Source organism: Alosa alosa, chromosome 8, assembly GCF_017589495.1.
Source record: "Alosa alosa isolate M-15738 ecotype Scorff River chromosome 8, AALO_Geno_1.1, whole genome shotgun sequence".
NCBI lineage: Eukaryota > Metazoa > Chordata > Actinopteri > Clupeiformes > Clupeidae > Alosa > Alosa alosa.
In genome coordinates, this window is record NC_063196.1 from 22,015,274 (window position 1) to 22,028,536 (window position 13,263).

Below are 13,263 nucleotides of genomic sequence, written 5' to 3' on the forward strand. Positions count from 1 at the left end.
CGCTGAACACTTTTCACCCTCAATGGTCGCCATCTTAGCTATGTAGAGGAAGGGGAGTGTCCAAGACAGGAAAAGGAAAATCAAAAGAGCGCAGTATTGATATGGGATTTGAGAGGTAACACAACATTAGTTCTGATCTGTCTGTCAGCATTTCTTGTGTGTGTGTGTGTCTGTCTGTCTGTCTGTGTGTGTGTGTGTGTGTGTGTGTGTGTGTGTGTTGTATTGTATGTGTGTGTGCACATATCATTCACTAGCCATGCATTTTCTTACCATTTTTACTTATTTAAATTGTGTGTCTTTTTCCTGACCCCCGACAGACACGATGGGGAAACAGAACAGCAAGCTGACCCCAGAGGTGATGGAGGACCTGGTGAAGAACACGGAGTTCAACGAGCACGAGCTCAAACAGTGGTACAAGGGCTTCCTCAAGGACTGCCCCACCGGCCGCCTCAACCTGGATGAGTTCCAGCAACTTTACGTCAAGGTAAGGATTTCGGGTGCTTGCTGTGTGTTTGTGTGTGTGTGTGTGTGTGTGTGTGTGTGTGTGTGTGTGTGTGTGTGTGTGTGTGTGTGAGAGAGAAAGAGTACAGGTGCAGACTTCAATTCAAGTCATCAATGACTGCGCCTTGTTTTTCCGGAGAGTTATTTGTTATTTTATTTCTGAACCACTGACCATTTTGTGGGTGAGAAAGGTTTAATGCTGGGGGCTTTTGAGGTAACATACATATCAAGGCAAAACTTATGGAGGCAATTTCAGGGCTCTCCCAAGCATCCCCTTAGATCATCAGTCTGCTGAGGTTGACTGCAATAGCTGTCACCGCTTCCCCTGCTGCAGATGCACATTCTCATTTCCTCTCGGTGTTTTTCCTCTCGAAAATGGTAGCCATTTTTTGTCTTACCACCCCCACCCCCCTAACACACACACACACACACACACACACACACACATACCTCCCATAACATATGAGTGAGCACAACTTTCCAAAGCACCAAAACTGCTGTGAGGCACTAGGATTGCAGATTAGTCATCATATCACTGGACAACATACAAGATTGTAATGAGCTGTTGGCACAACAATGAGCTGTTGATTTTTTGAGTCACAGTAGTACGTTGTGGCACGGTAGTGCTTATGCCTGAAGGCCCTTGACAACTAGATTTTCAATATAGGGTCTATCTACCCTTAAAATGCCAAGAAATGGTCGCCTAGAGATTCACAGTAAGGACAGTGCAGTAATGGTGGGAGGGACCTGTGTTGGGAGAGGAGTGCCTGGCCAGATGTGGCCCAGATCAGGGCCCTATTCTAAAACTGATAGTTCCGGTCCTTGATTGTGATTGGCTGAATCACTTTCGATGCCGTTGTAAAATCCAGCACAAACATACACCGCTAGCACGTCGTGCCTAACAACACCCCTTAGCTGTTGTAGAATCAGCGTAACCTACGGCCTCTCGGGCTTATTGCTTAAACGAGTTGCTGCTGCTGCTGCTGCTGCTGCTGCTGGGGACCTGACTGATCCGTCATGGCTGAACCTGTGGCCCCGCCACAACAGCACCGTGCTCATTTAAAACGGCAGTCAAGTCTCTCAGCGTTAAGCACGCCTCCCTGGCCGCCACTGTGTAGTCTGTGAGCGAGCTACTCTGGCTGGAAGATCCACTCGGCACAAAACAGACACTGGGATAATCTAAGGCAAAAGGGGGATGTGGGGGAGTGGATTTCGGAGGGCTGTCGCTAAACCTGTTAGAGATCCCAATGTGAAGATAGCGAGGTAATGGATAGCATGGCTTTAGCAAGCCAGGGCCACGGATGGGATGGAGAGATCAGCGGGGACAGTCTGTATTCTGTCAATTATACAGCAGAACGTTTACGAGATTAGGGCACAGTTAGAACTGAGAGGGTGCTCATCAGTTTTTGCGTTTCTTAGTAGATAGTTTTAAAGATGGCAGTGAAAAGGTCTGGGACATGTCTTTGTATCTTATAGACATGAGGCTAATCAGACAAGTCGGAAATGCCATCCAGTTGCACGGTTTGTCTTGCCAAAGTGACGATAATCAGAATTTCAAGTCAAATGGCTCCACTAATAGTAAGATATGAATAACACCTTTTAATTCTTTTGAAATTATGAATATTTTTTCACACTGAACAATTCATTAATTGTTGTAAAAGCTGCAGTGTTCAATAGATTGGTTGTTGGTTTTATCTCTTGTAATTCCCTGATAAGTGTATATTTGTGTTGTATTTGCATTATCTCTTTAATGAGTCTAGAGATCCCCTGTGTGTATTGGCAAGCCGACAACTCAATTGGCCTGGCTGTGTTGTTTAATTTTAAGTTACTTTGGTGCAATCTAATTTTAACTGCCTCTGTGTCTTAATTAAGTTAAGCCTGAGTGGTTTCCAATGGTAGGTTTGCCTCCCTAAACAAAGTTAAATCAATGGTTTGAATTTGGTTGCCTTGTTCTGGGTTCTGTTGTCGAGGAAACACAAACATAAAAGCTGCCAGCATAGCAAAACGGGTCTTTACTATGATAATCAATGTTTTTCTAATTGGACATGCAAGGTTGTAGCCATGATAAATAACACAGGCCTCACACAACTGCATATATTTTGCTGTGGAAGCGCCCATGTAAACACATTTCATCTTTTATGAGAGGCTGCTACTGAGTTGTAATGAAGTGTATTTTTTCAGTGGCGTTTCTGCAATCTGAATAATCCTATTTTATTTAAATCGCTCTCTAAAGATTTTCATTTCCACAGACATTTGATTTTTAGTGTAACTGGAAAGCATACAGACTAGGGCTGGGCGATAAAACGATATCGATATGTATAGCATTAGACATGTAACTGATATCAATAAAAAAATACATTCGATAGAACATTCGATAATTAAAAGCAACACACCTCCCGCCTTACGATTTTCCATAAATAAATAGGCTAAATATAGCTTGCATTGTAGCATGTGCAACTCTACCAGAGTAGGCTATAGAAGTAGGCCTACCTAAACACAGACTCTCAATGAGTCATTGCCCCGTGCTCTCTCTCTCTCTCTCTCTCTCTCTCCCTCTCTCCCTCTCAACAGGCGCATCCCTCCTCAGCATGCACATGTAATCCAAACATTCACAATCGTGCAAGAAAACTGGCTAAATTGCTATTAAATTCGATTAGCATCATTAGCAAGCTGCACGAATTTGTTCAAAACTGTTGGATTCAAATTGACTGCTAAGTTCTAAAAATCTCAATCGCGATGCAAATGGAAAAGTATTTTCCAAGACTCAAACGGGCCTGTCCCAAGGAGAAAAAGTATTCATTTGAAACCAAAACACACATGGGGAAACTGAACAGTCTAACCAGTAGACTATGATAAACTAGCAAATTAAGCTACTTTGTTTCACAATATTTCCAGGCTTCAACCAGTGCTGCTTTTCATTCAGACTTATGTGCACATTTATTTATTTGAGTGTTTTTCATGATTATGTTGCTATTTCTTTTCCCTGTTTGCTTTGATTGATAACTGGTGATTAAAATCAGAGGAAGGTTAAGTTTAAAATAGAAGTGTTTAAATTGAACTTTTTTCCCCCTTCTGGTCCTTCTGGTGAAATAGATTGTTTTTAAAAATCAATAATTATCGATATCGACTGATATGAAACACTTATATCGTGAAACAGTTTTCAGCCATATCGCCCAGCCCTAATACAGACTACAGAAGAAATGTGTATGTGTGTGTGAGTGTAAGAAAGACATATAGAGGGGGAGTTGGTGTATGTGTGTGTGTGTGTGCGTGCGTGTGTGTGTGTGTGTGTGTATCGTGTAACTGTCAGCATGAGTATGAAAAGTATGTTTTGAAACGATGTGTAAAAGTTTTCACAGAAATACATCAGCCTGTCATATTTCACCCCTGCGTTGCGTCGGGATGTGTTGAGCTCAGGGAGCTATTTGTAAGATCACAAGTGATCCCTTTGTGAACTCCTGCTGATGTATGTGCTAGTAGTTCCCCTTTCACAGACATACACACTCACACTCGTGCGCATGCACACACACACACACACAAACACACACACACACACACACACACATACACACATCTTGTAATGAAGCAATGCTTGTGTACGCTCGCTTTTTGTTTGTGTACGTGTTTAAATGTAGCATTTGTATTTCTGTATGTGGTGGTGTGTCGTGTGTGTGTGTGTGTGTGTGTGTATTGGGGTTGTGGGTCGTTGGCATAGGTCCCGGGGATGTTCTAGCTGTGTCAACACTGATAAAGAGTCATGTAATGGACTTACGAGTGTAGCTCTGCTGAGCGACGCCTTTAGCGCCGGGGCTGAGTTGTCAGCGTAAGACAGGCTTCGCTTTACTCCCTGTGTGGTGGAGAACATGTCGGAAATGCCATGCCGTCGTCGCCTGCTAAACCTCCGATAGAATCTGGATTCAAATAACCCTGGGATTGCAATTATGCTGGTCTCAATGTACAAGTAACAGCTGAGGGATTATGTTAACCATGGTCTTTCCCACGGAGCTTTAAAACATAGGCCATGCAAACTGTTGGAAGTCTGAACCACGTTAGTTCTCATGAGGCAAGTTATTTGTTTTGTGGTTTGTGAGACTTTTAGATAAGTCCCTCTAGGTGTTTTATTGTTGACATAAGACTGTTGTGGTATGTAAAAGCAATTGAGTGTTTGACACTTCCCTTTTTGCAGTCACAGTTGGGGTTATTTCCAGCAAAAGTCTAGATTTGGTCTCTACATATTAAGAAATGTGTGAACACAGTAGCTCAAGCTACATTAAATTCTTATTATGAATAATAAGCTACTCAAACTGTTGCATGTGCTAAATAAATCGTGTGAAGAAACAAGGTAATATCATGCTTGTCTACACTTCATTGGAATACTGGAGAGAATCTAATCTGCGTGTTGTCAAAATACAAATGACTAAGTTGAGGCAGTCAGACTCCGGGGGAATTGCTCTGAACAGCTTTGATTTAGCTTGACCATTTTCACGATGACTCATAGGTGACTCTGCTAATTTCATGGGGAGGTCAGTGCAACAGATCCACCCAACAACAAATGACATCGGAAAGAGAGAATGCTTTCTCTGCTCTGACTGGAGACAAATTAAAATATGTTTGTTTTTTTGTTTGTTTGTTTTTTCTGTGGTGCACAGAACACATTTCCATTGCCCTGTCTTTACCGACGGTTGATGTGGCGGTGCGAAGGGATGTAGGGGTGAATTTTAAAGTGGTTGTGAGTGTTAGCCAAACATTAATGAGAGCCGTGTTGGCATGGAAACCAGTGATGGTGCAGATCTGCTCAAGCGCTGTGGTGGTCAGGGGTGATGCCACTGATATGTCAGTGAGCTTGGACACAGCATTTTGTGCAGCCTGTGTGTGTTGGACACAGAATTGAATTCTATTTGTGGTGGTAGGTTTGCAGAATTAAATCGAATGCAACAGTTTTTAACAAATTAATGCAGCACGGTTATTATTCTAACCAGATTTAAGCACAATTTAGTACAACCAGGAAAATCCTTGTGTGGTGGTCAATGTTGATATTGTGGTGGGCCGCCACAAATAAGTCAATGTATGGGAAACACTGATCATTACATATGAGCTATGCCCTCACAACATACCGATTTATGTGCAAGTTATTTTTTAAAAAGTTTATTTTTTTTTAAAAAGTACCTAGGGATGCACGATATATCGGCGGCCGATATATTATTATCCGATAAGTGAAAAAATGAAAATATTATTATCGGTCCGATAACAGAATTCTGGCCGATAATTTGCGCCGATATTTTTTAAAGTCCTAATTTAGGCCTACGTAAGGTCCGTCTGGTTACACTGAGCTACTTGAGCTTGGTTGGCTATACTTTAATGTCAGCGGTGTGAATGTATTTCACCACTCTAACAAAATCTGTGGATATGCGTTCATTTGGGAATCTGTGCATCTCAAAATCCTCTCGTGAATGATCCGCCATTTAACCTTAACAGAGCGGAGCTCAGCCCTATCTAGAGCCGTCTTGTGCTGGTGTGTTTGCACTTTACCGCGCTGGTCGGGGAAACAAATAAACAAACTCATTAGTGGGATGAGTACAAGTAGGCCTAGTTCTAAGTTGTGTTTTAGCATTATATTTGCATTACTTTAGCTTGGGTTTTGTGTTATTACCTAGAAATATGCTAACCATTCGTGCTTCAAGTCCAGACAGGTCATCATAATAAGTTATTAAAACCTTCGGGCTAACTCCTTTCATTTCTGCTGCAGCAATTTGTGCGCAACAGAGTAGACGGACATAAGATACAGTCTGAGGAGTTGCAGCTTTATTCAGTTTCCCTTACAAACTCTGATTTGGTCGCTATACTGTAGCTTATTCCAAGCTGAGCCGTTTATGAGCGTTTAGTCCTAAATGAAAACGATTCAAACTCTCTAGCCACTCACTCGCAATTCACTGACGTCAGGTTCACTTAAAGGAGCCACACATACTGTAGGGCTAGGCTACTGTTATGTTGTTGACTGCCGTACTATTGAGGACTATTATGAGTTCTGTCCATCATTTGGTGGTAGGTAAAATTACTGCAATAAAATTGTGCTTATTAAATGCTTTCCCCAAATCACTTTTCACAAATATTTTCAAGAGTAATATTATCGGTTATCTTATCGGTATCGGCCACAACAAACCAATAAATATCTGTTATCGTTATCGGCCCTAAAATTCCATATCGGTGCATCTCTAAAAGTACCACATCATTTTTTAAATGAATGCCACATTGGGGATTTTGTTTGTATTTTCGCTAAGCTTAGCAGATGAAGCTAGATAGTACTATGTGTCTGTTCGAAACGGGAGACAGCTGCCTACTGCCTCCCTCCCTACATAGAGAGCTATCTCACTAGACATGACTTTGGATTAAATACATCTTTTAAAAATGAGCGTAGCACTGTAGAATCTTTGGTTAACACTACGGTATGATGTTAGCAAGGGATTATGGGTAGGAGGGAGCAAGAAGTGTGCATCGATGCTGCCTCTAAAAATGACCGTTATTTGGTAAATCTAAGATATCTTCAGAAGGCAGTAAAAAATATTTTTGGTTTTGAACCGCACTTGCTACCTCGCTCCCCAGTTAGATGTCTTAAAAGGCAGCAGTTCTACCCGTTTCAAAGAGACCCATTGATTAATGCCTAAATCCAAGCAAGAGTCTTTTTTATGTATATATTTTTGGGACTTTTTTGCCTTTATTGTGATAGAATAGTGAGAGACTGACAGGAAGTGAGTGGGAGAGAGAGATTGGGAGGGATGGGGACATGACCCGAGTTGGACTCCAACCCGAGTCCCCATGGGCACTTGGACCCAGATGTGGTACGGACATTTTAACCAGTTGTGCCACAGCGCCCCCAAAGTGAGAATCTTTTAGAACTGAGAGCGAGACTGAGAGAAGCGTAACTGAGAAGGACCCCTCAAAGACCGAAATATGTGAACTTACTTTTTAAAATGTAAAATTAAACAGTTACACTTTAAAATATTATGCTTGCAAAACAGTTTCCTAAGCTCTTGACATAGATGACAGTGGTCTCGTTTACAGAGTTTGATTTCTTTGATTACAGAATTCTGGATTTTGGCTGAATTGACACCAGTGTATTGTCAATATCAACCCAGTGACAGGCTTTATCGCTGTACACAGTGACAAGCATGCTCGCACACATAACATACACACACACCTGATCGAACCCCAGTGATCTGACAACAGAGTGTGCTGACCTGGATTGATGCAATGCATTCTGGTCCAGTGCGCTGAGTTGCTGCAGGCGGGTAACTGGGAAAAAGAGGCTGGTCTTTGCCAGCATGGTCATAACTCTCCATGACGGTAATGATTTTCCCACCAAGACAGCAGCTTTTTTCCCTTTTATAGACCCTTTCAAGAGAGTTACATTATCAGCATCATAGTTGGCCCCACAAGACTTCCGTTTTAACATTCCATATGTTATCTTAGGGGCCGTTTATACGAGAACGATTGCGAAGGAAGACGACAAAATATTTGATCATAAGTGCCTTTCGTTTACACGGCGACCCTGCCATCGGGGATTGAAGACGCAAAAATCTGAACCTTCCAGAGTGTAGAGTTTTGAAGACGACCCGGGTTGCGTCTCCGTCTAAACGGCTAAACCAAAGATCCTTGATTACCTCTCTGGCTAAACTGTGAAATTAGAATGTCTGCGCGTGACGTACCGGGCTTCTATCACACCACCACCCAGCGGTCTGGAATGCATATCCAATCGAATATCACATACTCTTGCGTCTTCATATAAACAAAGATTTCCCCTGAGAATGCTCGCCTAAACGAATAAAAAAAATTAAGACGAGACGCCACTTCTGCGTCTTCTCTTTTCATCGTCACCGTATAAACGTAGCCTTAATGCAGAGGAAGTAGATTGGGAACCAAATAGAACGTTCAAGCATTGTTTTTGTTTTTATTGTTGAAAGGGTCTATAAACCATAGGTTAAAAAGCAAGCCTCATCATGCAGATGGAAGCCAAACAAGAACAATACACCAGTAGGACTTTCCACTACAGTGGCTCCCATTTGTTTCAGAAATCGTCCCAAAATCCAGATGATGTTGTTTTGTCTTTTTCCTTTTCGTGGTAACCAGAGTTGCAGTCTTTGTTTGTTTTTGGGATTACTATGGGTAGATTTAATATTACTGAGTTAGTTAGGCTAGTTGGTTAGTCGAGATGAGTTGATCTGAATCTGCTCCTGATGCTCCTTAAGCCGGTACCGACACACCGGTGTGACATGAATGTTGGAAATTGAACGTTCTAAGTAATATCTGGTCGCAACTCTCTATCTATATGGCTCTGGGTTCACTGAATTCAACATGGAATTTTAGAACCTTACATTGTTGCGGAACATAATTTTCTGTTAGAATGTTCCAAACTCCCCTGTTGAAGGGTTAAAAAGAAAGTCTGAACCACTGTGTTCTGTGCTCCTTGTGTTGAGTGTGTTTTGGTGTCTTGGCTGATCAGGTGTTTGTATCGAATCGAGGTCCCTGTGAGACCACTGTCTGAGTGCACTGAGTCGAGTCTAACACGCCATCACCATCACATAGTGCATGAGAAGACACAGATATGGACAGGCACATATGCACACACGCACACATACACATAAACAGACACACACACATACACACACACACACACACACACACACACACACACACACACACACACACACAAAACTACATTCGCTCAACTCCAACTCACTCGCTCATGCAAACCAATGTACACACACGTGTGCACAAACAAATAGACACACTCGCATGCAGAAAGTACACACGTGCCTCACACACAATATCCACAGTCCCACTAAAAATAGCCAATGTTTTCCACCACAGACTGAAGAAAAACAAAAATGGCCCGCTCGATCCCACTTGCTGCAGGTGGTGTTTGTCTGAGAGTGGCGTGCATGTGTGTGTGCGTCTGAGTGTGTGTGGGTTTTTGGTGTCTGAGTGTGTGTTTGTGTGTGTGTGTCTGAGTGTGTGTGTGTGTGTCTGTTAGTCTGTGTGTCTGAGTGTGTGTGTTTTTGTGTGTGTTTGTGTTTGTATCTGAGTGTGTGTGTGTGTGTGTGTTTGTGTTTGTGTGTATCTGAGTGTGTGTGTGTGTGTGTGTGTGTGACTGTGTGTGTGTTATCAGGTCCATCTGACTATGAGCTGCTGACAGGGAGGCTGCGCTCCTGTGGGTCTCCTAGTGAGGCTCGCTGACAAACCCACCTGCACCTGCACCTCACCAGCTGAGACGAACACCATCAGACAGACATCTCGTGAAATCACACGAAGAACACCTCAATCTCAAAAATACCATCTATAGCTTACCTCATGATTTGAAGTAAACTTAAATATGACTCTGGTTTTACCTGGAAACTACGGGATTTTAAATGCATGACATACTAATAATAAACTTTTAATTTGTAAAAAAAAATATGCCTTTCTAACACTAACATGAACATCCTGTAAAAAGTCAGCTGAACTTTAGCTTCCTGCTTGAGCATAGCCTTATCTTTCGCAGGAAGTGCGAACACTCAGCTGGCTTTTCAGCAGGTCGTTGTTGTGGCGGCGGTGGACAGGTGGAGTGAAGGAGAGTGTTTTCTCCCACTGACCTTTAGAGTCATTAGCCCTCCTCCTCCACTGCATAATGCCTAAGGAAATGCGTGACCAGTGTCATTTAGGCCCTTTTCGCCAAAATGTCATGCACGCTAACGGTGGCCTAGAGAAATCGTGCTCTTCGCTTCTTGCTTCTTTAACGACGCTCCTTTTTTCCAGCTCCGCTAAAGCAAGGCCTACGTATCGTACATGAAATACATACAAATACATACACACACACACACGCACACACATACACACACACCCTTCTGAATGACAGTTGACCAATTTAGAAAGGTGTAGTATGTATGAAGCTGTGAAAGTTTGAGTCTATAGCTGTCATAATGGTAAATTGTTCTATAGAGTTCCATTTGTGTAAGGCATGGTATGCACAGCACATGGTATGTTTTCTAGTATGGTTTCTCTGTGCGTTAGAGGTTACGTCTTATCTTTCAAACTAAAACATCTGGTCGTACAGTTGTGCCAAATATGACTGTGTGCCTGACCTTTGTGCCTGTTAAACTGAGTAGATGTGTGCCATTTGAAGTGGCAAGGGATTCATTCAGAAGTGAAATCTCTTTAGGTTAATTAAAGGATCTATTAGTTAAATGACAGCAGGGAGTGTCGGTGAAAGAGCATAATTCAATGTCAGGCAAGGTCGTTTCCTCCAAATGGGGCATGAGTTGTTTCAGTAATCAATAGGAGCATTTCATTCTCTGATGACAGTAAGGGGGGATGGAGCAGAAGTAACCTCTACTGGATGGGGCTTACCCTTGGGAATTGTCCTCATGACAATGACTATGACTTCTGACTCAGTGAAGCTCTTTCTTTTTGAAGGGAAATCTGAACTGAGTCAAGGGTTTGGTTTTGCTTGGTCGAAGCCATGTTGGTTCAGCCCCCTAAAATCACTGCGATTGCAGGCAACTCTGGCATTATGATCGGCAGCTTCGATTGCCAGGGTGATGACAGTCCCGCCCCCGCCCCCCACCTTCCCACCATCCAATGATCCGGTGACTTCCTGTGACATCATGGCAGAGAAGAGCTGTGTGGAAATAAATGAGCTGCGATGTTCCTACAGATTAGGCAAGCAAGCATGCAGCCCGATTCATGCACACACAGATGTACACAAACACACACACACAAACACACACGCACACACACGCACACACACACACTTAGACAATGACCGAGTCACACATTGACCGAGTACACACAGAAGCATAGTACAGGCACACACAACCCGTATACAGACCCAAACACACACAGACACTCTCTCAAACACACTAACAGAGACACAGGTACACACACACACATATACACACACACACACATAAACACACACACACACACACACACACACACACATACACACACACACACACACACACACACACACACACACACACATACACACACTCCACTCCCTCCCCCAATGTCAGCTCAAGGTCTCTACTAGTCTAGCCGGGCGGCTGAGGTACAGTGATATATGGCTGCAGGCGGCATGTTGACTTTGTCGCAGTCGGATGACGTTCCTCTGCCTCTTAGCAACATCTACGAGTAGGCCACACCTACCTTCCCTGTTGACAAACACACACGGGCACACACACGCGGTCACGCACGGTCACAGCCACACACACACACACACACATACACACACACACACACACACACACAGAATACATTGCTAGAATCCATTCAGTGCTGCCCTTGCTCACACTGCAGTGAGACAAAAAAACAGTGGTGAGGAAGATGATGGTGATGATGGAGGACAAAGGACCACTCATTCACACCAATTGCTCTCAATAAAGCAGAGCTGCCTTGTGTGTAAGCCTCTAGTGGCTCATGATTTGATACTTGAATAACGTCTCGCACGCGCAGTGCTTGTTCTGCCCTTAGCTCGTAGCCTGCGTGGCTCGGAGAGAGCGTAGATTATGCAAAGTGATTTCCAGCCTCACTCGCATATTTGTCAGAGAAACGTAACATTTTACCCCGTTAGGGCGCTTAACTGGCAGTTATAAAATGGCAATTATATTTTGTTCGCCGGCCGTGCATTAAACACTAATCGGTGCCTATTTTGGTTCCTCTGGTTGAATGATTGGGACTCTTTGGGCTGTGAGTGCGCTGTGTTTGGTTGGGTTGGGGGGGTGTTGGGGGGGTGCAGTGTGCTGTGGGCCCAGCCCTGACTCTTGCCCCTGTGGCAGGCTAAAAAGCTTTTTTACGTAACACTGCATCAGCTCAGTGCTTGCACTAGCAGCCAGCTCCGGTCTCCCCCCACGAGCACTCAGGCCTCTCGCACTCAATACAGAATAAAGTAGAGTTCGGGGACCGGGCTGTCTCTATGTCTGTCTCTCTGTCTCTCTGTCTCTCTCTTGTTTATCATGTTTTTCCCCTTTTCTCTCTCCTCATGAGTTCTCTCTCTCTCTCCTTGTCTCTCATGTTTTTCCTATTTTCTCTCCTCGTGTGCTCACTCTTCTCCCTGTCCCACTCGAGTCGTGTCATCACGCTCTGCACCTGTCCTTTTATCTCCTCTCCCTTCCCTCTCTAACCTGGCCTTTTGTGTCTGCCTTCCTCTGCCCTCATCTCAGATCTCACTGCTGCTCTTACCTCTGCTCACCTTACCTCTCATCTCTTCTCTTCTCCACTTTCCTAGCCTGACGAGCCAGACCCACATGCAACCGGTCGTGTACTGCGACTTTTGAATTATTTGTTTGATGCATCTATGTGTGAAAACATTAAACAATATAACCGTCTCGTAGTTGGAGCGCAAAAGAGTAGGCTACAATGGATGAAGTCAAGGTAAAGTTGGCTAGTGGCAGGCTCAGGTTGTTTTTTTCTTGTTCTCTTTGTTTCATTAACAGGTCCATTTTATGTAGAATAATGTTCTGATGCAGCAAGGTTTGGGCTATGTGTCGATGTTGTAAGGTTTATCCCTGAAGCAAAAAAAAAAAAAAAAAGGTCGCCCTTTACGTGCTTCAATTGTGCGAGAAAAAAAAAATAAAGCACATTCATTTGAATGATTTTAGCTTGTGTGTGATTTATCGCGGGCACGGGTCGGGTAACGGGCAAAATATTAACGGGTCCGGGCGGGTGCGGATTTAATTTTAATATCACCACAGGTGACGGGTCAGATCTGGTGCTGAACTTCTTGGGTGC

The 13,263-nt window shown here is 43.5% G+C and overlaps 1 protein-coding gene across 1 annotated transcript in view; it reads left to right on the forward strand.

The window, feature by feature from the left end:
• vsnl1a (visinin-like 1a) overlaps positions 1 to 13,263 on the forward strand; it is a 37,243-nt gene that overhangs the window by 5,196 nt on the left and 18,784 nt on the right. The window contains exon 2 of the mRNA XM_048250927.1: positions 318 to 484. Coding sequence (XP_048106884.1) covers positions 323 to 484 — 162 coding nt within the window. The 5' untranslated portion in view covers positions 318 to 322. The remainder of the gene's footprint in view (positions 1 to 317; positions 485 to 13,263) is intronic.